This window comes from Myotis nattereri (genome assembly GCF_964212035.1).
Source record: "Myotis nattereri genome assembly, chromosome: 12".
In the NCBI taxonomy this organism is placed as follows: Eukaryota; Metazoa; Chordata; class Mammalia; order Chiroptera; family Vespertilionidae; genus Myotis; species Myotis nattereri.
Window position 1 is genome coordinate 11,588,134 of NC_138087.1, and position 26,809 is coordinate 11,614,942.

General features: G+C 44.5%; 2 protein-coding genes across 3 annotated transcripts in view; both read right to left on the bottom strand.

Annotated features, from left to right (window-relative positions):
• The window catches only part of SLC35D2 (solute carrier family 35 member D2), a 56,105-nt gene extending 46,645 nt beyond the window's left edge, over window positions 1-9,460 (bottom strand). Inside the window, exon 1 of one of the 2 annotated variants that reach the window (XM_081104211.1) lies at window positions 9,271-9,444. In XM_081104211.1, the coding sequence (XP_080960337.1) occupies window positions 9,271-9,416 (146 nt within the window). In that variant the 5' untranslated portion in view covers window positions 9,417-9,444. Of the gene's footprint in view, window positions 1-9,270 lie in introns of both variants that reach the window. The other variant, XM_081104212.1, reaches the window with a different exon arrangement.
• Window positions 9,461-11,584: 2,124 nt separating this feature from the next.
• The window catches only part of ZNF367 (zinc finger protein 367), a gene marked incomplete at its 5' end in the record, with an annotated part of 29,370 nt that continues 14,145 nt past the window's right edge, over window positions 11,585-26,809 (bottom strand). Inside the window, 4 exons of the mRNA XM_081103709.1 lie at window positions 11,585-14,113; window positions 16,543-16,681; window positions 17,954-18,073; window positions 24,737-24,887. Of these exons, the coding sequence (XP_080959835.1) occupies window positions 13,891-14,113; window positions 16,543-16,681; window positions 17,954-18,073; window positions 24,737-24,887 (633 nt within the window). The 3' untranslated portion in view covers window positions 11,585-13,890. The remainder of the gene's footprint in view (window positions 14,114-16,542; window positions 16,682-17,953; window positions 18,074-24,736; window positions 24,888-26,809) is intronic.

A 26,809-nucleotide genomic window follows, 5' to 3' on the forward strand; every position in this document is an offset into this window, starting at 1 on the left:
GTCCCTCACCCAGACTGGCCTGGCACCCCAGTGGGGACCCCTCACCCTAAAGAATGTGTGGCCAGCCTGAAAACAGCCATCAGCCCCTCACCCAGGCTGGCCAGGCACCCCAGTGGGGACCCCTACACTGAAGGGGGTGTGACCAGCTGCAAACAGCCCTCAGCCCCTCACCCAGGCTGGCCAGGCACCCCAGCGGGACCCCCACCCTGATCCAGGACACCCTTCAGGGCAAACCAGCCGCCCCCGCCCATGCACCAGGTCTCTATCCCAGGGGTGGGCAAACTTTTTGACTCGAGGGCCACAATGGGTTCTTAAACTGGACCGGAGGGCTGGAACAAAAGCATGGATGGAGTGTTTGTGTGAACTAATATAAATTCAAAGTAAACATCATTACATAAAAGGGTACGGTCTTTTTTTTTTAGTTTTATTCATTTCAAATGGGCCGGATCCGGCCCGCGCGCTGTAGTTTGCCCATGGATGCTCTATCCTATATAATAAAAGGGTAATATGCAAACTGACCCTAACAGCAGAAGGACTGGGAATCACTGGTCACTATGACACACACTGACCACCAGGGGGCAAATGCTCAATGCAGGAGCTGCCTCCTGGTGGTCAGTGCGCTCCCACAGGGGGAGCTCTGCTCAGCCACAAGCCAGGCTGATGGCTGCCAGTACAGTGGTGGTGGTGGGAGCCTCTCCCGCCTCCTCAGCAGCGCTAAGGATGTCCGACTGCAGCTTAGGCCTCCTCCCCGCTGGCAAGTGGACATCCCCCAAGGGCTGCTGGGCTGCCAGAGGGATGTCTGACTGCCAGCTTGGGCCCAATCCCCGAGGGAGCGGGCCTAAGCCAGCAGGTGGACATCCTCCGAGGGGTCCCAGACTGCAAGAGGTTTGAGAGACCCCTCCCCCGAGTGCACACATTTTTGTGCACCAGGCCTCTAGTATATATATATTTAAATATATTTTTATTGATTTCAGAGAGGAAGGAAGAGAGAGAGAGAGAGAGAGAAACATCAATGATGAGAGCGAATCATTGATTGGCTGCTTCCTGCACACCTCCTACTGGGGATCGAGCCCACAACCCAGGCATGTGCCCTTGGCAGGAATTGAACCCGCGACCCTTCAGTCTGCAGGCCGACGCTCTATCCACTGGTCCTAACCGGCTGGAGCAATATCTTTTTAAATTTGCTTCCAAATAAGCTGGGAGGAAATGGTGGAATTGAGCAAAGGAGAGATATAAATGCAACAAAGCTGTGGAAACTGAGTGATGGCTACATGGTAATTCATAACATTGTTTTGGATGTGTGTGTTTTTTTAAATAATATACCCAGGCATAAAACTAATAAAATATTTCCAAGAAACACCTCTACATAGAAAACTGTAAGTCAATATTTTAAAAAATAAAGAAGCCCTAATAACGCTCTCAGATTGGAAACCCACTTGTAGCAAGGACCATCGTGCCCAACCTGAGCCCCACAATCCACGCGATCTCCGTACAAACATCAACAGGTGCTCTGTGGAAAGGACCATCATGCCCAACCTGAGCCCCACAATCCACGCGATCTCCATACAAACATCAGCAGGTGCTCTGTGGAAACTGACAAGTGATCCTAAAGGTGAATAGAAAGGCAAGGAGCGCAAAGGTTGCCCAAGATAATCTTGAAGAAGAAATGACTCTACTAGATGTCAGCATCCATCGTAAACTTACAAGAAATGAGACGGGTGCTATCCGGACAATGACAGTCCAATAGGCCAATGGAAGAGAACGGAGATGGGCAGACACAGACATAGACTGATTCGTGACAAAGGTGACAGTGCAGAGCAATGGGGAGAAGATGTCTTTCCACAAATGGCTCTGGGTAATGTAGATGCATAACCCTGACCCCCACATCACACCATCCTGAAGGCAGCCCACCACCTCACCGGACTCACCCACTGTCCGACCCTTCACTGGCTCCCAACCTACAAAAATAGGGGGAAATTAAAAAAACAAACCACCTCACCCTCGATCTGCCTATCAGAAGGAAACACACCTATTTCAGACAGGTAAGAAGAGAATGAAAAATCAGAAAAATATCTGGACAGTACCACGTGAGAATAAAATTGACTCTAACGGATGGACGCTGGGTTTAGTGCCAACCAGATATCTACCCTCTTCTGAACTGCAGCTTCATTCCCTAGGAGCCCACATGCATCCTCAGGTGAAAAATGCTGCCTTGCCCATGGCACACGCCCTCTCTGAGAGCAGCCTGCATTCCAACCGCTGGTCTGTGCAGAGGTAGAAAGGCTATGGCCTCTCGCCCCAACTCAGGACAACTCTGTCACAGTGGGATCAGCTTTGTGGTGAGCACAGCACAGCCCCACCCCTCCCTCTGCCTAACCCTGCTTCCCTCATCCCCTGCGCTGGAGCGGATCCCAGAGTGCCATCAGATACATCCCCCCAATCCCAGAGTCTGCCTCCTGCAGATCACAACGTGGGACAGCAAACAAAATAAAAGACAACAATATAAACGAACAGTAAAACAACAACAACGAAAGGCTTTCAGGAGGGAGACAAAGAGCCCAGCCTAGAAGAAAATATAACACATGGAGAGAAGGAACTCCTCATAATTGCTTCCAGCTAAAGAACACCTTAATAAGAAAATGATGACGCCCTGGCTGGTGTGGCTCACTGGTTGGAGCACCAGCCTACACATAGAAGGGTCGAGGGTTCGATTCCCAGTCAAGGGCACGGACCTGGGTCACAGGTTCACTCTCCCCCACCGGGGAACCTGAGGCTGCGCCCCCCCGCCCGGCAGGGCTTGATGCGGGACCTGAGACTGTATCCCCTGCCTGCTGGGGCTTGATGGGGGTGGGGCTGGCTGGGTCTGGGTCTTGCGTGATTTCGAGGTGCATGCGGCTGGGGAGGAACTTGACTCTGGATCCCGAGGCATGCCCCAGACTCTGACAGGAGGGAGATTTTCATATACATTTTATTAATTTTCTTTTATCTCTGACACTTCTATTATAGAGAAAAGGCAAATAGCAATATTAAAATATTTCCTCTAATTAATTCCCTTTTAATGTGCACGAATTTTGTGTACCAGGCCACTAGTTTAAAGATAAAAGAAAGTCATTTCTATGGCATAAAGAAAATAAATAAACTGGGTTTTCAGATCTAAAGGCACACCTGTTTGCAGAAAAATCTATTAAGAATGCTGAACATGATTAACACAGCAGCCATGAACTCTCCATAAAAAAAACTACCTGACAAGGGAATGCACCCATTAGGAGTCAAATCAACATGAAGAACCCTGGAACGGAGACATTGTGGTAAAGGGCTGTTACTGATCACTGTATCCATCTAACAGAACAGAGTCAAACAACTTGGGATTATAATTACAGCACCGGATGCTACATTATAAAGAACTTTTAGAGGAGGGGGTGGAGGGAGAAGTGTGCAGGAGTCACCTTTCACAGCAGAGAGTTTATACATATTATCATAAATTGAAACGTGTTTATAAAATAAACATAATCACTTCAACTTCTTAATGTTTTTCATGACCTCTAAATCTTAGAGGGATCTTATAAGAAATATTAACTCTTGTAGTGAAGAAATATATACTTGAAAGTCAACTATTCTTTTAGTTGAACTTTCTCTTTTCTCCATTCAAATCACTTAGAAGTAAATTTCATACTTACATGCAACTTGCATTCTCCACCTTAATTAAGACTTCAAATGCAGGCAGCATGATTAATGGGATACAACCCTGATAAGATGTAACAGGAAGTTCACAGGGCCAGCAATGAAGTCGTGTTGCCAAGAATGTTTAATCTGCCTGTAATCAAATCTTTAGATCTAACTTCCAGGGAGGGAATAGAGGAAAATAAACTCAATGAGACTTAAGGAAATAAACCAGGAAATCCAGACCATGGGGCATTTTACACACAGCTGGCCAAGGGGTGGAATGAGGCCCTTTTCCAGATGGAAATAAACTCAAGACATAGCTCAATGCAGTGCATGAAGCTGGATTGGATTTTCATTCCAATCAACTTAAAAACTTCATAAAAACAACTATAAAAACTTCTTGGGGACAATAGGAATAAGTATAAAGTTGGTAATAGATTATTTTTGGAAATTGCTGCTAAATTTAACAGAAAAAAATGATAACTATGTAGAAGAATATCCACATTTCAGGAGAGGCATGTTGAGGTATTTCAGAGCGAATATCATGATGTTTGCAACTTACTTTCAATGGTTCTGAGGAAAAAATGCAAATGGCAACATGTTAACCCTTGCATCTCAGTGGTGTGCATATGGGTGTTCATTGTACTTTGCTTTCCATTTTTCTGTATGCTTAAAACTTTTCATCATAAAATGTGATGGGGAGGATGTAGGTGATCCTCAAAAAAATTAAGTAATTAAGTGAAAGTCCCCTTCCCAACTCCTTTTTGGATTCAGGAAAACTATTTATAAATAAACTAGAGGCCCCATGCACGAAATTTGTGCAAGAGCAGGCCTTCCTTCCCCCGGCTGCCGGCACCAGCTTCCCTCTGGGACCCGGGACCCGGGCTTCCCTGGCAGCTCCGGCTTCGTCCAGAAGGACGTCCGGTCTAATTAGCATGTTATGCTTTTATTATTATAGATGAGTATGTGACACTTATAGTGTGGACCGTTTATGTAAAAAGTAATTCAATCTATGCATCTGTCTTCAATCCATCCATCTGAAGAGCAGGAGGAGGATGGGGGTGTGGAGGTGTCACATCAAGAGCAACGCCTGAAAGAGCCATTTCTGGGACAAGGAGAGCTGTTGGCGGTTCCTGGTCAACAATTCAGCGTCCAACCCACCAGACCAGTGGTTTTTCTCTCGGGACAGTCAGAGCTGCTCAAGCTCTGAAGGAAGGAGGCAGATGAAAGGGGGCGGCGGTGCTGGACACGACAGCCCAGGCAGGGGCCTGATGGCAGCCACATGGCTTCCAGGGCTGGCCCTGTGGACCGCCGGAGGCTGGAGCAGTGGCCCTGGGAGCCGCCCGGCAGGGGCATGGGACCAGCCGCCATGGCTCCGGGTGCTGCGCGTGCACGCTGCAGCCAGGGGTGACCAGGCCTCTCCACTCGGAGTCCCGGGGCTCGGGTCCCATCACTGGGAGCAGGAAAGTGCTGGGGGGGTGGGGGGGCGCGGGGGGCAGGGAGGAGTCGCTAGGGAGCCACCGGCCCCTCCGCCGCTCTGGCCCCTGGCTGCGAGCAGCGTCTTCCGGAGAGGCACGTTTTCATCAGAGTTCTGAGAAAATTGAGAACTGGTTTCGTTCCTTACCGCCGACTTCCCATTGCCCCACGGATGCCGTCTGCCGCTCTTGCTGGTATAGAAACCTCCCACCACCCGGCGGGTGTGGGACCCGCTGCTGGGTGAGCCCCTCGCCCCGGGGGGCAGAAAGAGGAGACACACAGCCGCGCTTGTGAGCTGGATGCCATTTAGCTCTGTGTTTTGAAAGCATCATTTCTACGTTTCCATGTCATAAGGCAGTGGCTCTCAACCTCTGGCCCTTTAAATACAGTTCCTCATGGTGTGACCCAACCATAAAATTATTTTCTTGCTACTTCATCACTGTCATGTTGCTGCTGTGATGAATCATCATGTAAATATCTGATATGCAGGACGGTCTTAGGCGACCCCTGTGAAAGGATCATTCGACCGCCAAAGGGGTCGCGACCCACAGGTTGAGAACCGCTGTTTAAAAATAGCATTAAAGCGGCAACAAAACCGCTGACCACCTGCCCAGCCACCATGAATCTGAAAGCCTTGCTTTCCCCGCTCATCCCAGCACCGGCTGACAGTTCCAGGCCGCCAGCGACCTCTGTCCAACCGGGAAAAGATAGCATGATGTTGAACTAAAACCAAATAAAATAACCAAAACAAATAACTAAGACCACCATCCGCCTTGTACCCCAACCACAATCTGCTCAAAATCAGAGAAAAAACGTCCCCTGAGCTACAGCTCCCTGACCTGTGAAGGCAGTGAGGACTAAGATCGTCCTTCTGTACAACCTACAACACGACATCGCCCGAGCAGCTAATGCTCAGATCAGGTGTCCATGGTTATTGCCGTAACCAAATCACACCAACCCTCCTCCCCTCAAACCTGCTCCTGAAGCATGCTGAGAAGAGAGAATGGACAGTGTTATTTGAACGGGGTTCTCCCATCGCATAACACACGGCATTACAGAAATGTGAACCGATTCATAGGAGGGTTACAAGGGTTTTGTCTCCCTGAGACAAAAACTCTAGTTTCTCCTTCAATTGTGGAACTCGAAATGCTAAAGATGGAAAGGCGGGAGCATGGGCTGTCTCCCGTAATCCTCTTCCTGGCTGGGCACTGCCCTTCATCTTCCAAGCGCTCCCGCCGTGCTTACTGCTCCCTCTTCCAACAAGAAGGCCCGTGTTGGAGGCACTGACTACCTGGCCAGAAAGTACACCTGCTCACTCGGGTTCAGAACGTGGGGCTGAGCTGCTCGTGTCGTCTGGCACAACGCCCAACCACTCCCAAACACGCCCACGAACAGCGATCTCTCGTGTTGTACCCTAGGTGTTCACGTGTTCGTTTTCATTGGCTTCCACTGCATGTGTTAGATGGCCCAGGTTTAGGCATTGGGCTATTCTGATTTCTTCAAAGCAGGGTCTGTGTTTCCCATGGACACCAGCAAGCACGCTGCAACTCTGGGAGAGACCTGGTGGCAGTATGAACAGCCATAGGCCCACCAAAAAATACCCAAAATCTATTGCTCCCCCATACCCCATGCTAACCCTACCCCAGTCCAAGCAATCTCGTAGAATTATCTAGAATACTGCAGTTGCTTCCTAGCTCTTCTCCCTGCTCCCAATATCATTACTTCTCCACCCACCCATCAGCCAAAGAAATCTTAAAAACACAAGTTATGTCATAGCATTCCCTTTGTAAAACCTTCCCAGGGACTTGCAATTGCATTCAGACTACAATTAAAATAATTTGTTTGGTTTGAAGGTCTCCCTGCTTCTACCCTTGTCCCCCAATATCTGATCTCAACACAGCAGGCAGAGTGATTTAGACCCTGCTATTCCTCTGCTCCTCCCAGTGGCTCCCAACCAGCTCAGAGCCCCCACGGTGGCCGCAAAGGCCCTACACAACCTACCAACCCATCACCTGAGACCCATCTAGTACCATTCGTTCCCACCCAAGCTCCTTACTCGTCTCACTTAGGTCTTGGCTCAAATGTCACTTCCTTGGTGAGGCTTCACTGACCGTGACGAGACGGAATGCTTTCCCATGCCCACACTCCCTACCTCATTCCGTTTCCTGCCTGATTTTTTTCCTCTTGACTGCACAGCCACATCTGCCATGACATAAATTCTAGCAGTTTATTTCTTAATTAGAGGCCCAGTGCACAAATTTGTGCACCAGTGGGGTCCCTCAGCCGAAACTGTGGGATCGGGCCGAAACTGGCTCTCCAACATCCTCCAAGGGGTCCTAGATTGCCAGAGGATGCAGGGAGACTGAGGGACCTCACCAATGCACAATCAGGGACAGGAAGGGACGCGGGAGGTTGGCCAGCCGGAGAGGGACCGCAGGAGGACTCCAGGGCATGTCCGGCCCATCTCGCTCAGTCCCTATTGGCCAGACCCCAGCAGCAAGCTAACCTACTGGTTGGAGCATCTGCCCTGTGGTGGTCACTGGACGTCATAGCAACTGGTCGACCACTGGACTGTCTGCCTCCTGGTAGTCACTGGACATCATAGTGAGCAGTTGATCAACCTTAGCATATCATTCGCATATTACGCTTTGATTGGTTGAATGGATGATCAGACGACCGGACACGTAGCATATTAGGCTTTTATTATATAGGATTCACTAGAAAGCTCCATGTAAGCTCTGGGAGGATGGATGTACGCTCTTTGGCACTTGGGATGTTGATCTGCTTTGTTCACTTCTGTATCCCAAGTGCCTAGAACAGTGCTTGACACAAAACAGTTGCTTCATTAATATTATTGAATGAAGGAGCTGATCCTGCCTTCCCTGCCCACCTCCCAGACATCTCTCCTCCTTCCACTTGCTCATTCAGCTCCAGTCACAGCGCCGTGTCTCTGTTCCCGCAGCAGGCCACGCCCACGCCCCTTCAACACCTTCCCCGCTGTCTGGAATGCTGCAGCACCAACCCCTCCACCGGGGCACTCGCATTTCACACCTGGAACCATCTTGCTGATTCGTGAACCCACTTGTTTATTTTCTGTCTCCACCACTAACTGGGACCTCCCAGCAGAGGCTTTGTGTTGTTCACAGCTGCTTCCCTGGTGCCTGCAACTGCTTGGCGCATAGTAGGTGCTGCTCAGTAAGTATGTGGCCGGTGTAACCAGCCAGCTCATGTGGGTGTCCACTTTCTCAAGTATTATAAGAAGGCTGACGATGCTCTGGCATCTCCTGTGCTCTTTATAAAATGCTGATTTACAGTCTGTAGCAAGTATAGTTTACAAAGAGCCTCACTTATGACAGGTCCTGGGAAGCTCTGGGAGGCGACTTACAGGGTTGTAATTACCCAGCTTTTGCATCTGAGAAAACTGTTAACTGTTAACTGTTAACTGTCCCAGGAGGGACAGCCACGACACGGTGGAGCTGGGTCTGAATTCACAGCTTTCAACGCTGCTCCTGTGACAGCAGAATTAAACAGGTTTTTCTAGTCCTTACAAGAAGTTTCAAGGAACCGCAAATCTGCTGGTTTAGCACACACTCAATCCAAGATAGTAATCATGGGAACTTGGCATTGTTTTCCCCAGCTGTCCGGTCGGTTGAGAAAGATCACACAATACAAATGAGCTTATCCGCTCAGGACTGACATGCTTCCTGAGCATCTTCTAGATACATATTTAAACGTGTTCACTTGTTCAGCTCATGGTGCACCTGGGAGCACTGGGACGAAGTTTCCCGCAGCACAGCGTCGCGAGCTGCCCCGCGGGAGGAAGCAGTGGCCAGGCCGTCCCGCACGAGGGAGGGGGACTTGGCGAGGTGTGGCTGGGCTCCCAGGAGGCCCGGGCTTGTGAAACCCGGTCAAGGTGCGGAGCACAGACGCCCGTGGGCACTGGGACTCCGCTTTCCGGCCCCGCCCGCCCGCCCGGCCTGAGCGCACCGAGGGCAACCGCGGCCCCGCCACTGCCGGCCCCGCGGGACCTCGCGGGTCGCGCGCATCCCCGCCGGCGGCGCGGACGGTGCGGGCTCGGGTCGCCGCTGAGCGCCCCCCCGGACCCCGCCGGACCCCTGGCGCCCGCCTCACCCGTAGGTGGTCAGCAGCGCCTTGTTGACCAGCACGATGAGGAAGGAGCAGGTCCCGTAGAAGAGCGCCGACAGCAGCTGGGCCATCCCGGGGGGCAGCCGGCCGGGGGCGGGGTCCGCGCCCGCGCCATTGGCCTGGCGGGTCATGCCCGCGCCGCGCCCGCCGCCCGCCGCCCGCCTCGGCCCCACTCCGGGCCGCCCCGCCCCAGTTCCGTCTCCGCCCCGTCGCCCCGAGAGGGCGCAGTCCAAACAGGAAGGGGCCCAGCGAACCCCAGTGTCGGCGCGGCCGGCCGGCACCCCAAAGCTGCGGGCGCGGAGGAGCCGCGCGGCGGGAGCTGGTCCGGGAGCCCGCGCCGGGCACCTGTCCGGGGGCGGGGAGGCGGGGGGCAGAGCGGGCTTGGGGGAGCCCTGCCTTCCTCCGCACCTCTTCTGGGGAGAAACGCTGCAGTTAAGTTTTAGGGTTGGCTTTACTTTTTCTCTGCAGTACTTTTTAAAGGTACAGTTTACACAAAATGGAATGCAGATTCTATGAGTCAGTGTGATGTTTTTGACAAATGCATACACCATGTCACCACCCAGACAGAACACCCCCCCCCCACCCCCAGGGGCCCTTTTTGCCGGATGAAGTCAATCAGAAGTTACTCTATTGCCATGGGTTACAGTTGCCTTTTCTAGAAATTCCTGTGTCCCCTTTTAAGGCTTTTCCCCTCTTTTCGTTTTGGCGACTCACCCACGTTTCTTTTCACCGAGTAGCACTAGTGTGTCCCCTCGCCAGCTGGTGGGCATGCAGGGTGTTTCCAGTTTAGGGCGATTCTAAAAAACGTTTCCACAAACATTCGTGTGTGTGTGTGTGTGTGTGTGTGTGCATTTCCGTTCGGGAGGCCGGGAGTGGGAGGGCTGGTGCGTGAGCGCGGGCTCAGGCTCCCTCGCTTCTGCGCGCTTTCTGCAGTTGCCTCCCGCCGCGCCCACGCCCTCTCTCTCGGGACAGCAACCAAGCACGTGTGCTGGTGACGTTAACTGAAGGCGAGCCTCCCAGAACCGCCCGCTCTGACCAGAGTCCACCTGCTTTGGCAATTTTTAGTGTCCCATATTTTCACTGTAAATAATTAACTTTAAAAATCTGAAATCTTAGCTTTTCAGAAAAGCTAAATATTTCAACTTAGATGTTTGAGCCTAATTATATCCATGGCATACAATTGGTTTTCCATTGTAGGCACTGAACAACCAAGAATCTTTTCAACACTGATAAGAACTAAAGCAGAACTTTTGACAAATGACTAGCACTAAAAAAGGCAGGAAGGAAGAGTCCACATTACCCAAAACAAGAAAAAACACACAAGACCATTTTAAAATAGAAAATGAATTCATAGGCAAGTTGAATAAAATCATCTGAACTTGAAGTCATTTTGGTTAATTTCCTAAAAAATCACTGAAGTTTCCAGTGAGTCTCCAAATAAGTTTTGACTGCAAAACATGAAGTCACTTTTAATGACAGCCTTAATATTTGCATTTAATTTGTTTCTATGTCCATACTTCCAAGACCATATCGCTGTTAAAATCTCATCCTTACTCAGTTGACGTCAGAAGTGGAGTTGCAATTCTTTTGCAAAGCCCCAGGCTGCACCTTGCCATTTCCAGTGCAGAACTAAAGATAAACCAAAAATAAGTCATGAAAAATGCAAAGATCTGCTTGACTCAGGTGCCCCCAGATACAACACATCTTGAACAGAAGTAAAATGAAATCCCATTCCTGATTTCCCTAATGTAAGATCTGCCATAGGGCTGGCAACACTATGTACACCAGTGTACTTTTAACACTAATAATGAACCAGATGAGAAAGTTAAATGACTATCTATAACCTAAAAGCCCATCATTTTAAAGTAAGAAAAAGCAACTCATACTATGGTTCCAACTATTCTAAAAAGATGACTGGAATGAGACCAGAATCTACACTAATAAAAGAGAAACATGCAAACTGGTATCACTCCACTACACTCAGCCAATCAGGATGAGTATGCAATTTAACCCAACAAAGATGGCGGCTAACTTGCATATGCAGAAGGAAGAGGCTTGCCTTCTCCACTGTGGCCAGAGCGAAGGCCTGGGTCCCGGGTGCCGGAGGAAAACCGGTGCCGGCAGCCAGGGGAAGGAAGGCCTCTAGTGAAATATAAAATGTATCAAAATAATAAAAGAAGCCTGTGGAGCCATAGGTGACATTTCTTTCTAAATCTTAATTTTTTAAATCATGGTTGTTATATTTTTGATAGGAAAACAAATTATAAAGGGTTCAAGAATGAGCATGTACTTTAAACTGTAAATTAAAATTTTATTCAAAGCATCTTTTCAAATTACAGCATGTTTATTTCTTATGCTGTTAATTCTGCCAAACTACAGCTTAGCCATATGAAGCATAAAACACTTCAAAAATTTGAATGTAAACCACATTTTTAAAACAAAAAGCAGTCCTAACACACCTCAGATTTTAAATGCCAATGTATTTTGTCCAAGTATATAGCTTATATCAAAAAAAACCCTTAGCTTATGCCCAAGAATCTACTTTTGAAGTATTATATTTTAAATATTTCTATAGTAAATAGTTGTAATAATTTCTGAAACTTTCAATTATACAAATAAAGAATGTGAATATAACTATTATAGTTGACAAAAGCTGACCAGAGAAACAAAAGCCCTTACTTTTGAAGGCCTTAAATTGTATTATTTTTGAATTGGCAAGTATTTGTATTTTTTAAATTCTTACCATCTTCCTTCTTTATGTAATTTCATCAAATTTTAGATTTCCCAAGACTGGTAAGTGTTGCTTTTTATAATTCATTTAAATCATACTTGAAAGGAAAAATCTAGAGAAAAATGTTGACAGCTAAACCAAGAAAATTCAATGCTATAGTCTCTTTTACTGTGCCTATAAGTGCTCCAAGTTAAAATTCTATATATCAGATTACAAACAAAATTCTTAGACCATTACAAATATAAATTTTCTTATTTAAAAAATCCTTCAAGATCTGTAATTTACTGTACTGAGGATTACATTTGTAAAGTATGTCCTCATCATATACATTATTTGTTACCATCTTTCACACTTTTGTTCCTTTTCAAGGCATTTAATCCCTCCCCTCCCCACAGCTACACGTGGAACTGTGACTGCAGCACACTGGGATTTGGGGAGAAAGAAGCATATATTTAGATAATGTTTAACCATATCTGTCGGCTACGAAGTAAAAGGCGCTGGAGAGCCATGTTTCCCTCTATTATTCTGAGGTTTACTCCAATTAAGCAATCTAAAAATTTCTGTTGTTCATGTTATTTAGTTTCTACTTAAAACAGAGGCTAAAATGATCGAGGCTTTTGCCTACATACAGGAGGTGAACCGCTCAGCTCTTGATTTTTCTGTTCATGCTTCAGTACATAAAGTGGTGTTTAAAAATGGCATCTATTTGGAAAAACGGTTTAAAACCACCACACAAGTTAATACACATGCAGTTAAAACTATCCCAGAAGCCTACTTATTTGAGTAGCTAATCTTTTCTGCAGTGTTTAACTGATAGTTGAATTTAGTGAGCACAAAATAGTTCGGCATGTTATTCTGAAAAGCAAGAAGGTGGCTTTATGCACTGAAAATATAAATAGAAGGCTTTCATTTGCTAATAATTCTAAACAAGCAGTACAACTGAAATTTAGTGTTTGCTAACAAAAGATCTAAAACAGTTCACTACAAAACAACCCTGTAGATGTCCCTTTTATTAATAAAAATCCAAGTGCCAAATCTCAGTACAGGGCCCATATTTAAAAAAAAAAAAAATTACCAGGTTACCTAGACTTTGCAAGATTAACCACTCAATTTCAGCAAATGAGAAATAAGAAATGTGCAAAAGTTCCCAAGTTAAGAGAGGGATAACAAGTGCTTTTCAAAACTAAACATCATAGTAAGTTGTAAAGCCTCAGAAAGATAGAATAAGACCAATTTTACTCCAATTTTAAAAATTCTGAACTATTATGCATCTTACCAAGATCCTCAAATATCTACTTTTCTTTCAAAATCCGTAACTTAGGACATCTTCTGAAATAGGCAGTTTTCCATTTCTCTAGTCTTATTAGTCACACTATTTTGCAATTTAAAAATATCTTTCACACATCTTCCACTTTCTCACTTACTTCAGTGTTGACAGTATTGTTAAACGTACTAGTACAAATTGTTAAAAATGATCTTATAAATAATCTCTCCTAACCTTCTTTGGCTACATGTCCCATTCTGCTTTTGTTTTTTTTCTCTAAAAGTGTCTTATTCTGAAAGTGCTTCCTGTGAAAACTGCTTCCAATGAATGCATTAAACTTGCAAAATCTAGCTTCCCACAATACGTAGTTTCCTACCCTGTACTAGAAGTCCCATATTTACAAAATATTTTAAACTTTACAACAATCCATTACCATATAAAAAAAAGTGCAATTCTCTCTCACCCCATATTTTGGGGCAATAACATTCTTCATCAATTTCTACAGAATAGCAGCCTATGGTAAGCAAATAAGGTGCTTAGCTTATGCCCAAGGGTCTACTTTTGAAGTATGCTGGGCAGTACTTTTGTACAGTGGGAGTCAGTGTGCAGGCTACTGGCGGAGCGGCGCGCCGGTCAGGTTGGCGAGCTCGATGAGCGCCAGGGCTCCGTGCAGGCGCTCGCGCTGCTCCTGCAGCCGCCGTTGGGCCCCGCTCTTCTCGTCGTCCTCCTCGTCCGACTGCAGGTACTCCAGAGGGTCCTGCTGCTCCTGGTCCGCCTTCTGCGCGAGCTTTCCCTTCAAGGTGGGGGTGCGCTGCTCTTTTGTTTCCCAATACCTACGGGACATGCAACCGCGTGAATTAGAGGGTATAGCTGACGTCCTCAAAGGTTTACTTTGCTTGTTTAAGAAAGTGTTCTTTACCGCGGTATTCAATGCATTTTAGTTCCCAAAGTTACAGAATGATTTCACATTTCTCATTACAGAGGAAACAATACAAGTTCAAGAAGTTGAGGGACTTTCTCAGATTTTCAAAAACTGGCAGTTCTGGGTCTCATACTCAACTCTCTAATCATGTGTTTTTGCCATTAAACTATGCCTTAAAGATCATATGTAAAATGCACTAAGGTATAGAAATAGTAGAACAAATAAACATTAAAAACCTATTTATACAATCCACAGAGGGATGGTGACTTCTGACTGAGTTAACGAAGAGAAACTTAAAACTTACAAAATATGATTTACAGATTAATATCTGTAACACATAGAACTTATTCAAAAATTTAAGAACTCCACCATTATTCTATGACATGGCCAACTGGTGATTCACAAGAGAAAATGCAAACTTGGTAAATTAAAGAAATAAATGACAGTATCATTACATCCAAAAATGCCCCTACAAAGACTTGTATATTAATGTTTATAACAGCCTTATTTATACCCTGCAATAACCCAATGTCCGTCAACAGATGACTGAATAAACAAGTTGAAGTATATCCACACAATGGATTACTACTCAGTGATAAAAAAGAATGAACTATTGACACATGGATGAATCTCAAAATAATTGAGTGAAAGAAGCCAGACAAACAGGGAGTGCATACTGCATGGCTTCACTTGTATGAAACACTAGAAAATGCAAAGTAATGCATAGTAACAGGAGTAGGTCAGTGTTGTTCAGGTCGAAGTGGGAGGGAGGGATTATGAAAGGGCTTGAGGAAATGCTGGGAGTGATGAATATGTTCATGATCTTGATGGGTGATGATTTCACAGATGCAAACGTGTCTAAATGTGTGAAACTGCACACTTTAAATATTTACAATTTACTGTATGTCCATTATACCTCAGCAAACCTGTTTTTAAAATTAGATACAAAAAAAGGGACAACTACTAGATGTCAGGAAATCCAGGCTACTCAAACTGGAAAAGTTGTGGCAATACTCAGAGGTATAAAAAAAGAAATGCAAACAGTTCAGTCTGACTTGAAGGACAACTAGAAAAGGAGAGTGGCAAAAGATAAGTTTAACTGGGTCGGCAGGGACCAGGTACGGAAGAGCTTTGAATGCCACAACAGAGTTTAGACTTCGTACTGAGGATCACACAGCATTTTACAAAGATCCTGTGGAAGCAGCATGGAGAATGGATTGAGAGGGATGACGTAGCTGAATGTGAGTTGTTAAGGAAGTAGATGGGAGAGAGGATAAAGACAGGATGACCAACAAGTTTCTGGCTTGAGCCAAATGAGAGAGAAGGGGGCAGTGGAGGCCAGCCAGGAGGAGGGAGCGGAGGTAGGAAGTGATGCAGCAGCGAGGCAGACACAAGCCCTGCCCTGTGGAGCTCAGTGCAGGAGGGGGGACGGACCCCGAGTGCGTGCCATGCAGGTCTTGAAAGGGAAAACACAGTGTGTTACAAAAGTATCTATTAAGTGAGTCTAACCTGTGTGTGGGGTTGGCGAGCAGGTCGGGGAAGAACTTCCTGAAGTGAGGTTGAACCTGAGCAAGAAATGAAGACTAAGCCTCGTGGCTGAATGAAGAGGGAAGCAGCCTACCTGCAGAGGCAGCAGTGAGCACGGCCGAAACCGCAGGGAGCGCGGAAACCGCAGGGAGCGCGGCGCTGAGAAAGCAGGGGCCCAGCCGGCACTGCAGAGGGAGGCAGAGCTCAGCAGCACTCAGGGGCTTAGACTTTGTCCCAAGGGCAGAGGAAGCCCAGAAAGCGAGGGAGTGGCACCGTCAGCAGCTGGCGGTTTGTGTAGAAGAGATGACTCCTTACGTCAAAATACCCTTAGGGAACATTTTTTATACTGCCCGCCCCCCTCGCTGCCATTAAAAAAAATTAAACTGGGTGATTCTTGGGACATCTCTCTCTATATAGCTCTACCCATATACGTATATCTGTATCTACAGATATGGGGAAATATGGATATACATATATCCCCACAATAACAGCACAGATCTAATTCTAATATAAGAAAATGAAGAGGCATTGCACTAACAAATGAAATATGCATTAAATATCCTTTTTAAATAAGGGAAAACTCTTGCTTTTAAAATACACTGTGGTACAGACAATTAATTACTCAAGAGTAATTAAAATCATATAGTTTTCTATCACACACAGGTCCTAATAACACTCCTGTGGTTTAAGAAATAAAGCACCTTTTCAAGTTATTTCATAGAATGTGTATAGAAGCAACTTATTTAAAATGAGAGAACTTCGGAAGTCCCGTCAGCCCACGCGCGGGGTGGCCGTGGTCCAGGGGGGCCTTACTTTGCCAACCACTCGGCAGCAGCCTGGTTGTCCACCGCCTGGTGCTTGCTGAGAGCGTCGGTGGGCTCCTCCCGCTTCAGCCTGGCGTAAGGGTGCTTGGGGCAGTGGCGGTTGGCGTGGGTGAATCTGCTCAGGCAGCCTACAAAGCACAGAGGGAAACACCCATTAGCATCGGGACTGCGGCCCACATGGGAAATGCTCAGAAAAGTAAGTAAGACCATGAGACAGCATTCCCTAAGGTGGAGGAGGAAATAAAACCCTAAGCACAGTATTCACCAATGCTCATGAGGGGGGCGGGCGATGGTCTTTCACCTCTCGGTCACTGTGTTATAAATGCACGCAACCCCCCTGGGAAGTGACTCATTTGCATGAGTCATAAATATGGTCAAACCCTCCGACCCTGGGATTGTATTCTCAGGCTCTCTCATAAGGCAACATCCCAAAAGATGAACAAAGCTTGAACAAAGTTTAAGTAGGAAAACGTGACCTTTAGCTTTGTTGGTAACAAACAATTTTTAAAGCAAATTAAATATTCAATATCAATAAGGCAATCAGTGTACAGCTGACTCTTGAACAATGTGGGGTTAGGGCAGAAATCCAGATATAACTAGTATATGCTTCAGCAAATTCACTAGATAAAAAGCCTGAAGACATCTGTAACTGACAATAATAATAAGAAGAAAACCACAGAGCTACAAAACAGAACTGCATTGAATTTTAATTGTAACTGCCTAAAAATGTGCACAAGAAAAACATCTTAAGAAACTGTGATAAGAGGTTAAGAAAATCACTTCAGAAAAGTGACAAGAAATTACTAACAGTGGCGTGTTAAAATGGAAAAGTTTCACCCTAACCGGTTTGGCTCAGTGGATAGAGCGTCGGCCTGCAGACTGAAGGGTCCCAGGTTCGATTCCGGTCAAGGGCATGTACCTTGGTTGCGGGCACATCCCCAGTAGGGGGTGTGCAGGAGGCAGCTGATTGATGTTTCTCTCTCATCGATGTTTCTAACTCTCTATCCCTCTTCCTTGCTCTCTGTAAAAAGTCAATAAAATACACTTAAAAAAATAAATAAAATGGAAAAGTTTCCCCCTTCACTGAAAACACAGACAATATGCTTTCTTGAGTTTAACAGATAAAATGTTTAAAATCAACATAAAAGCCTACTCTAAAGGCTGTATTTACTTTCATAGATTTTTCTAGTGCCTACAACTGAATATAGTATTTTTATTTGCCTTTTAAGATTTTCACCTAAAAATATTTTAAAAATCAATCTTTCCTCAGAAATTGAACATGGTGTTTTCTAAAATCTTGATTTAAAAAATCTCTCCTCTCAAAAAATTTGAGCAAAAGTTATTTTTTAACTACTAACTCACTACTAGTTATTACATAAACTTAACTCCTAACATCATACCATTTTCGGAACAAACAAAAGGTTTCTCTCCCGTGTGAAGGCGCTGGTGCGTTTTGAGCTGTCCGCTTTGAACAAAGGCTTTGCCACAGTCAGGATAGTCACACAGGTAGGGTCTCTCACCTATGTAGACAGATGGGATATATTATTTCTGAGAAAATAAGGTTAGAAGAGGGGCAGGGGGAGAGAATCAATCTCTATATAGATCAGGGGTGGGGAACCTTTTTTCTGCCAAGGGCCATTTGGTTATTTATAATATTATTCACTTCATATATATTTATGTTGCTATGAAAAAAGCTCCTAGATTTATTGAATTTCGAGTCCTGCCTGCGGTTGCCTTGGCAGGGCCAGACCAAATAATTTCTCGGGCCTTATACAGCCCAGGGGCCGGACGTTCCCCACCCCTGATAAAGGTCATGATGCCAAACAACAATAAAACACATCAGCCTGTATAGAACTGCAAGTGAAAATGCTAGGCAGCACTTCCATGCTCTGAAGCAGCTGTCCACTGGGAGCACAGTATTTTCCTTAGGCCTTGAGCTTTTAGGTACCCAGGTTCAAATCCTTGAAGTTATCATCTTCAGCTGAGCCCATATTTTCTCCTCCGCATAATCCAAATCACCTCTTGCAGATTCTTTACAATGTCTCCCACTCCTACTCCCCCTGCAACTTGCCCTGGTCGACTGGCAGCCCCTCCACCTCGAACAAGCCCTGGCTGTCCTCTAGTCACTCCACCTGCACAGTACTTCCAAAACAGCTGGCACAGAACTCCTGCCTTTGTCATAGCAACTACCTCCTAACTAACCCCAAAACCTACTACACTCCTTGGACAAATAACAATTATCTACTGAGCCCTAGCCAGTTTGGCTCAGTGGATAAAGGGTAGGCCTGTGTACTGAGGGGTCCCGGGTTCAATTCTGGTCAAGGGCATGTACCTCGGTTGCAGGCTCATCAGGGCACTTTTGGGGGGCAACCAATTGATGTGTCTCTCTCACGGAGATGTTTCTCTCTCTGTCTCTCCCCCTCCCTTACCCTCGCTCTAAAAAAAAAAAAAAAAAAAAAAAAAATCAATGGTAAAATGTCCTTGAGTGAGGATTAACCAAAAAAATAATAATAATAATTATCTGTTGACTTCTAATTGGTCCCCGAAGATGCGCAATGTAGCTACTGGGTTAAGGGGCAGCGCTTATCTTTACTTCACCTGAGATTCATTCCAGCTAGGACAGTTCCTCATCTTGCTCTACTCCTTGCAAGTCCTATCTTCTCTGCCCATTCAGACCTTCTCAATCCTGTAGGCTCTCAGTGAAACTCCTCCTACCTCCAAATAAGGAAGCTCTGTATCCTTTCACTTGGTATCCTGTGTTGCTCGTGGGTCATGGAACTCTCCTTATACAAAGATGCACAACACCTCATACTCCCTTTAATTCCCATACTCAACACAGTGCTAGGCTGGAGGAAGTGCTCAACAATGTTGTTCAGTCATAATTAAATAATTATTTCTTGAAAAATTATTCTTTGATCAACAATTATATTCTGGTTCTTCCAATATAACTCAAAGACCAGGAATCAGTCCTCCCTAAATTTCTCATTATTTAGAAATGTACTAAATGGTTGTGATAGTTGGACACAAGGTAATAAAACACAGGAGACAGGAGGATTATTTAAAATAGTAAGAGAGAAGCTCTTTATAAAGTATATATTATTAGATCTTAACTATTCCATGATCTTGGGTTCAATTTCCTGACATACAGCATAGCAGGCCGATACCTGGAAGTATCAGGTGACACACAGTGGATTAATGATCAGGACTGGGACTCAGAGATCTTTTCATTATGCCACATGGTCTTGAATCTTATCTACACTGGCAACATGTACTCCACAGCCTGCAAACCAATTACTTGGGGTATTTCAAATTAATTAGATTTTTCTTCCAGATTTTTTTTTAATTTCAAGAAAAGCGATTTAAAATACAATGTTACATAAACCATAATGTTTCAAGAAAAACGATCTTAAATATAATGTTACATGTAATAAACATCTCAAGAAAAATGATTTTAAATGTCACATGCAATAAACATTAATATTTCAAGAATAAAAGGATTTTAAGTATAATATTACCAAAACTATACTAACATATTATGATATCACAAAAGTTGTAGGAAATATTAAAAATCTGCAAATAACAGGATTACTTCTATTATGCTTCTAGAATATTTTTTTCCCCTCTGGCTCTATTTTTGTTCAGTTCATGTTGTTCCTTATATTCCACAAATGAGTGAGATGATATGATATTCATCTTTCTCCGACTGGCTTATTTTGCTTAGCATGATGCTTTTAAAGGCTATTTTGTCAGATATGAGTATTGCTACTCCAGCTTTTGTTTTTCTTTCCCATTTGCATGGGAAATTTTTTTCTCATCCCTGCACTTTCACCATGTGTGTGTCTTTTATTTTGAGGTGGATCTCTTGTACACAGCATATAGTTGGGTCATGTTTTTGTATCCATTCAGCTACCCTACACCTTTTGATTGGAGCATTTAATCCAGTTACATTTAGGATTATTGAGAGGTACTTATTTATAGCCATTTGAATTCGGTATGACTAGGTTTCTCTCTCTGTTTCTTCTTCTCAACAATCCCTTACAGCAATCCCTTTAGTATTTCTTGTAATGTTGGCTTGGTGGTGATGAACTCCCTAGCCTTTTTCTTTGTCTGGGAAACTCTTTGTTTGACAGTCTATTTTGAATGATAGTCTTGCTGGATATAGTAATCTTGGTCTCAGATCCTTGTTTTCCATCACCTTGAGTACTTCATGCCATTCCCCTCTGGCCTGTAGAGTTTCTGGTGAGAAATCAGGTGTCAGCCTTATGGGAACTCCTTTGTAGGTAACAGTTTTCTTTTCTCTTGTTGCCTTTAAGATTCTCTCTCTGTCTTTAATTTTTGGCATTTTAATTATGATGTGTCTGGGTGTGCATCTTTTTGGGTTCTTCTTGTTTGGGGTTCTCTGTGCCTCCTGAACTTGTGTGACTTTTTCCTTTACCAAGTTAGGGAAGTTTTCTACCATTATTTCTTCAAACACCTTCTCTATTCCTTTCTCCCTTTCTCCCTCTTCTGACACACCTACTATTCTAATATTGTTACGTTTCACATTGTCTCACAGCTCCCTTAAGCTTTCCCCCTTTTTTTAAATTGTTTTTTCTTTTTGGTTCTCTGAGTGATATTTTCAACTGTCTTCTAATTCACTAATTCGATCCTCAGCTTCCCCTAATCTGCTGTGTATTCTTTCCAATGTTTCTTTATTTGTGTTATGTCATTCTTTATGTCAGACTGTTATTTTTTCATAGTTACTATATCTTTCTTCATATTGTTGAGTATTTTTTTAAAAATATACTTTCTTGATTTTCCACAGAGAGGAAGGGAGAAGGACAGAAAGTCAGAAACATCAATGAGAGAAACATCGATTCAGCTGCCTCCTGCATGCCCCCGACTGGGGATGTGCCCACAACCAAGGTACATGCCCTTGACCGGAATCGAACCTGGGACCCTTCAGTCCTCAGGCTGAGGCTCTATCCACTAAGCCAAACCGGTCAGGGCCTGTTGAATATTTTTAACATCATTACTTTGAACTCTATTTCAGATAATTTCTTATCTCTATTTCATTTCTCTCTTCTTCTGGAGAATTCGCTAGCTCTTTCATTTGGGGATTGTTTCTTTGTTTCTCATTTTGTTTGTCTGGGTTTGTGACTATGTCTTAGGTAGGTCCTCTACACCTCTCAATCTCTAGCACAGGACAGTGTTAAAAACTGTTTCTGTCTCATTGGATCAGGCAAAGATGAAAAGCCTGCAAAGCCTCCAGAGACCGCCTCTGTCTATAGACTAATAGGATTCTGGCTTGAATTGCCCCCAGGCAATCATCCTCAGGTGTGCTGAGAGTTTTTTTTCAACAGGGTGGGGCAGTTGCTTCTGCCTGGAGGCTAACTGTTACTTTTAAACTCTTAAGTGGCCTCAGGGCAAGGTGTTTTACAATAGGGTATGTCGACTGTCTTCCCCCCAGGCGAGGCAGAGGTGTATATAGGGAAAGATGTCCTCCGCTCTGTGAGAGAATGACTCAGCCCAGGAAACTTGGGGTGTCTGCCTTCTGAGCTCTATCCCCCAAGTCCCCAGGCCTGGGTTCTGCTCTCACAGTTCCAGTCCATTTCACCCTCCCTCTGCCAGAGCACAAGGTGCATTGGCCCTTTAAGAGGGTGCCCGAACTTCCAGCTGCCACTCCCTGGCAGACAGCACCCCACTGCTTTTCACCGTCAGTTGTTATGTGAGTACCCTCCTCAGTTTGGTGCTCTCTGCTGGGGAAGCCCATCTTCGGGATTAGATTCCCGAGTTCTCAGTGGCTCCCCCCCACAACTGAAATATCTCTCCGGGACTTCAGTTGCTGTCTGTGGGTGCCCGGCCAGCCCTTTCACGCCTCCACCCTTCCTACCAGTCTCTATGTGGTCTCCACCTTCGGTCCGAGTTTTCCGTTGATTATTCCAGAAGCCTTTCCGTATTTCAGTTGTAATTCCAGCTTGTTCCTGGGAGCATGTCCGTGCTGCATCCTCCTACTCTGCCACCATTTTTCAGATTTTTTAAAAATACAAAAATTCTGTTCTGGCCAGGGCAGAATTTTGTCATAGCAACTACCTCCTGGTGGCTCAGTTGGTTGGAGCGTTGTCCCACACACCAAAAGGTTGGGAGTTCGATTCCCAGTCAGGGCACATACCTAGGTTTCAGGTTCAGTCACTGGTGGGGCACTTATGGGAGGCAACAGATTAATGTTTCTCTCTCACATCAATATTTCTCTCTCTTCTCTCACACTTCTCTCTGCCCCCCCCCCTCCTTTCTTTCCCTCTAAAAAAAAATCAATGAAAACATATCTTCAGGTGAAAATTTTTTTAAAAATTCTCAAAATCAGATATTCACTAAATAATTGTTTTACTGAATGGTTCATAGTCAAAACTTCTTGGACACCATAGTCTATGATTCAAAATTCAAATTTTACCCTTTTTTAGGAATTTAGCTAAGGATTTAGCTGTATTCTAGATAACATTAAAATATGTTCTTTCAAAAACTAAAAAAGAAATAGGTGATGACCATAGTGGGAAAAATAGGGGACTAAGAGTTAAAAACCCAAATGCCAGACCAGTAGTGCCCAACAGAAATAAAGTATAAACTACTTCTAGTAGCCACATTAAAAAGGAAAAACAGGTTAAATTAATTTTGATAGTGTATTTTATTTAACCCATTGTATCTAACATTATCATTTCAGTATGTACTCAGTATCAGAAAGTATTAAGGACATCATTTACTCTCTTTTTATCATTCAAGTGTACTTCACACACACTGCCCATTTTCAGATTAGTCGAGGCACATGTGCTACTCCAGGGGCCAGCAGACTGCAGGGGAGGAGAGGGTGTAAGCAGTGGTATTTGCCTTTTGGTACCTCAGTCTCCTCAACTGTGAACAATTAGATACCATGACTAGAACCATAAGGCTCCTTCTTCTGAGGCCTCCTTTCTCTGTGGAAAGAGCAAGGACGCTATATTTTTTGCTCTCTTTCTATATGGTATTTTAATTGCCAGTATCATTTCTCTACACAACACAAATAGTGATGTATGATAGTCTTGAAATAGCTGCATACAATACATTAATTCTGAAAAGTTATGCTTCACCTTGGATTTAATGGCTAGGTCAAACACTTGCATGGCACACTGAGGGCTCTGGAAATTTTACTAAAAATTTGACAATTACTATTTTAGTATATGGCCTACAAGTCCGTTTAAACAATTATACAGACAAGGGCCTATCAAGTAAAACTCAACTAGGTAGAAGGATAACATTAAATGTAGTAATAACATTCCTCTGACTTCTAGATTAATTGCCCTATAACTTCAGAAGTCATGTGGTTCAGAAAGCCATCACTTTCCACCAAAAAATAAACTGACTACCTGTAACAGTAAAATGCTTCCTCTCTCTTTTGGCCTTCAGCTAACAGCTCCTGCTATAGGTATGATCATTACCTAGAGGTATTCTGCTTGCAGTATTGGGTTGGTTTTTTTTTAATTTTTATTTATTGATTTGAGAGAGAGAGAATCATTGATTTGTTGCTCCACTTGATTCTTGGATGTGCCCTGACCGGCAACCAAACCCACAACCTTGGTATAGCAGGGACTATGCTCTAACCAACTGAGCTAGAGTTTCTGCAAGAGCAGCCCCTTGCCACAGAGGGTGCTTCCCCACACCCCCAAGAGGTAGGAAATATGTACAATTCACAGGAGCCTCCATAACTGGACTCAGATCTCAGATCAGTGGGGTCGGGGAGGGGTGGGTGTCAATGGACCAGGACCAACTGGGAACAAAGGGATTGGGAAATTTTACTCTTCCTTGGATCCCTTTCAACACCTACCTGCCTACACCCATCCCTGCCTTGCCCCTCCTCCCTTCCCTTAACAATAAAAGATGCCTGAATTCCAGATTCTTCTTAAAATGGATTTGATAATTAGTTCATCTTCTCAAGCCAGGCTTTCTCAATCAACCTTTCCTTACTTCAAAACTCTGATCCATTGAATATTGGTGTTTCTTTTGAAGTATCAGGCCCACAAACCTTGGACCTGTAACTTACACAGTGCCTGTTTAAAAAAAAACTACAATGAGAAAATATAAGGCAATTAAAAAATTAATTTATAAGCCCAAACATCAAATCAGCTTTCAGTTAGGTATTATTTTTGACATTCTCTAAAATTGGCTCAACTTACCTGTGTGAGTCCTTTTGTGAGCCTGGAGCGATTTCTCCCGTGGAAACACCCTGTTACAGATGTTACAACGAATTCTGCTGGACGAATGCTCTCCTTCATTTATTAAATCCCGGACAGTATCTGCTCTGGGTCGACCACGCCGGATTCCATCCTGTAAACAATTTGTATAAACACTATTATATTTCTTGGACTCCACTCATTATAGCAAAATATCATAATAAATGACTTTTTAAACTCCTTCTTGAGTGACATCACCAACAATGGTAGAGTAGATAGTTTCAAGGACCCATCCGTCCCCAGATCACTGAAAAATCGAGTTGTCACAATCAGCTGTCACAGCTCCAGGAAATCACAGCAACTCAGTGAACTGAGTCAAGAAAAAAGCAACTTGAAATAGTAGGAAAGCTTTACAGCATTTTGCACTTGCCCTTGCCCCTCTCCTTACTACACAGTGGTCTTGAAGCAGCAGCCTTCACTCTCAGTATGGGAACCTAGTCCCTGGCTCCAGAGAGAGCACAGCAGAGCAGAGCAGAGCAGACATTATTATGGAAGAATTGTGTCTGTTTGACCTGAAGGACTGATGCAGGGTGTTTTTGATCTATCTTAGAATTCTCCAGGGTATAACAGTGCTACTCAAAACCTCTGTGAGGCAACTGACAATGTGCTGCCACCGGGGGCAAAAGAATTCAACTGAGGCAAACAAATATGCCAAAAGCCTGGGAGGAAACACTGGGGAGAGAGTGTCTTTGGGAAATTAGGGCATTGGGGAGTGCCCTTGAAGCCTAAGGACAGGAATTGAGAAAGCCACACACTTGCCCAAGGTGGGAAGCATGCCCAGAAAAGACCTAAAAAGGCGGGAAGCTTTCACCTTCGGCTGATGTTAGGCTCAACACAGCGGGAAATGAAGACTAAGGCAGAGCTGAAAAAGAGCTAAGGCACAGAGCCATTCTGCAACAATTACAGGGTTTTTTCCCTTTCTTTTTTTGACTCCCGGCATTCAAGATCTCTCTCAAAGGATGAGCTGATCACAAGCTAAAGAAACAGACTTTAGAGAACAAGCATAACAAAATAGAGTTTACAAAAACAGTCTAGAAAACCTGCCAGACAACTAGAATCCACAGCAAACAACAAAAACAAATTCTGAGAGAGAAGAATCTGATTTTCAGAGTTACCACATTATAATATTTAAAACATCCAGTTTTCAACAAAATATTATAAAGCATGCAAAGAAACGAAAGCATGGTCCATATAGAGAAAAAATTAATAAAAATAGACATTGGCGTTACTAGACAAAAACTTTAAATGAATAAGGGATAACAAAAAATCAGGAGAACACTCTTTCAACAAATAGAGGATATCAATAAAGAAACAAATTATTTTTTTAAAGAAATTCTGGAACTAAAAAGTACAATAACTAAAATGAAAATTTTGACTAGAGATCACTAATGGCAGATTTAAAAGGGCAAAAAGAAAAAGTTAGCAAGTTTGAAGATAAGTCAACTTAAATTATCTAGTTAGAGCAGGGATGGGAACATCTGGTCCACAGGCAGTATACACCCACAAGATCATTTGGTCTGGCCCTACCAAGACATTAGGGTGAGTTAATTAAATGTATGACCAAAAATAGTGGGCTAATTTTTAAGTTGATACTTTTATATGGCCTGTGAATAATCTCTATAATAAAAGCATAATATGCTAATTAGACCGGACAGCTGAACAACCTTCCGGACGAAACCGGGGCTGTGAGGGCCGAGGCAAGCTGCCACCGCTGCGAGGACCAAGCCTCTTGCACGAATTTTGTGCATCGGGCCTCTAGTCCTATATAATAAAAGTCTAATATGTAAATTGACCGAATGGCCGATCACTATGATGCGCATTGACCACTAAGGGGCAGATGCTCAACGCAGGAGCTGCCCCCAGCCCACAGGCCCCGACTGGCAGCAGCAGGGCCAGCGAGCGGGTAGCACCAGGCCAGCCAAGGTGGGTGCCAGTGAGGGCCCCTGATCGCCCCGCCAGTTGCCCCACAGATCAGCCCTGATCACTGGCCAGGCCTAAGGAGACTACCCATGCACA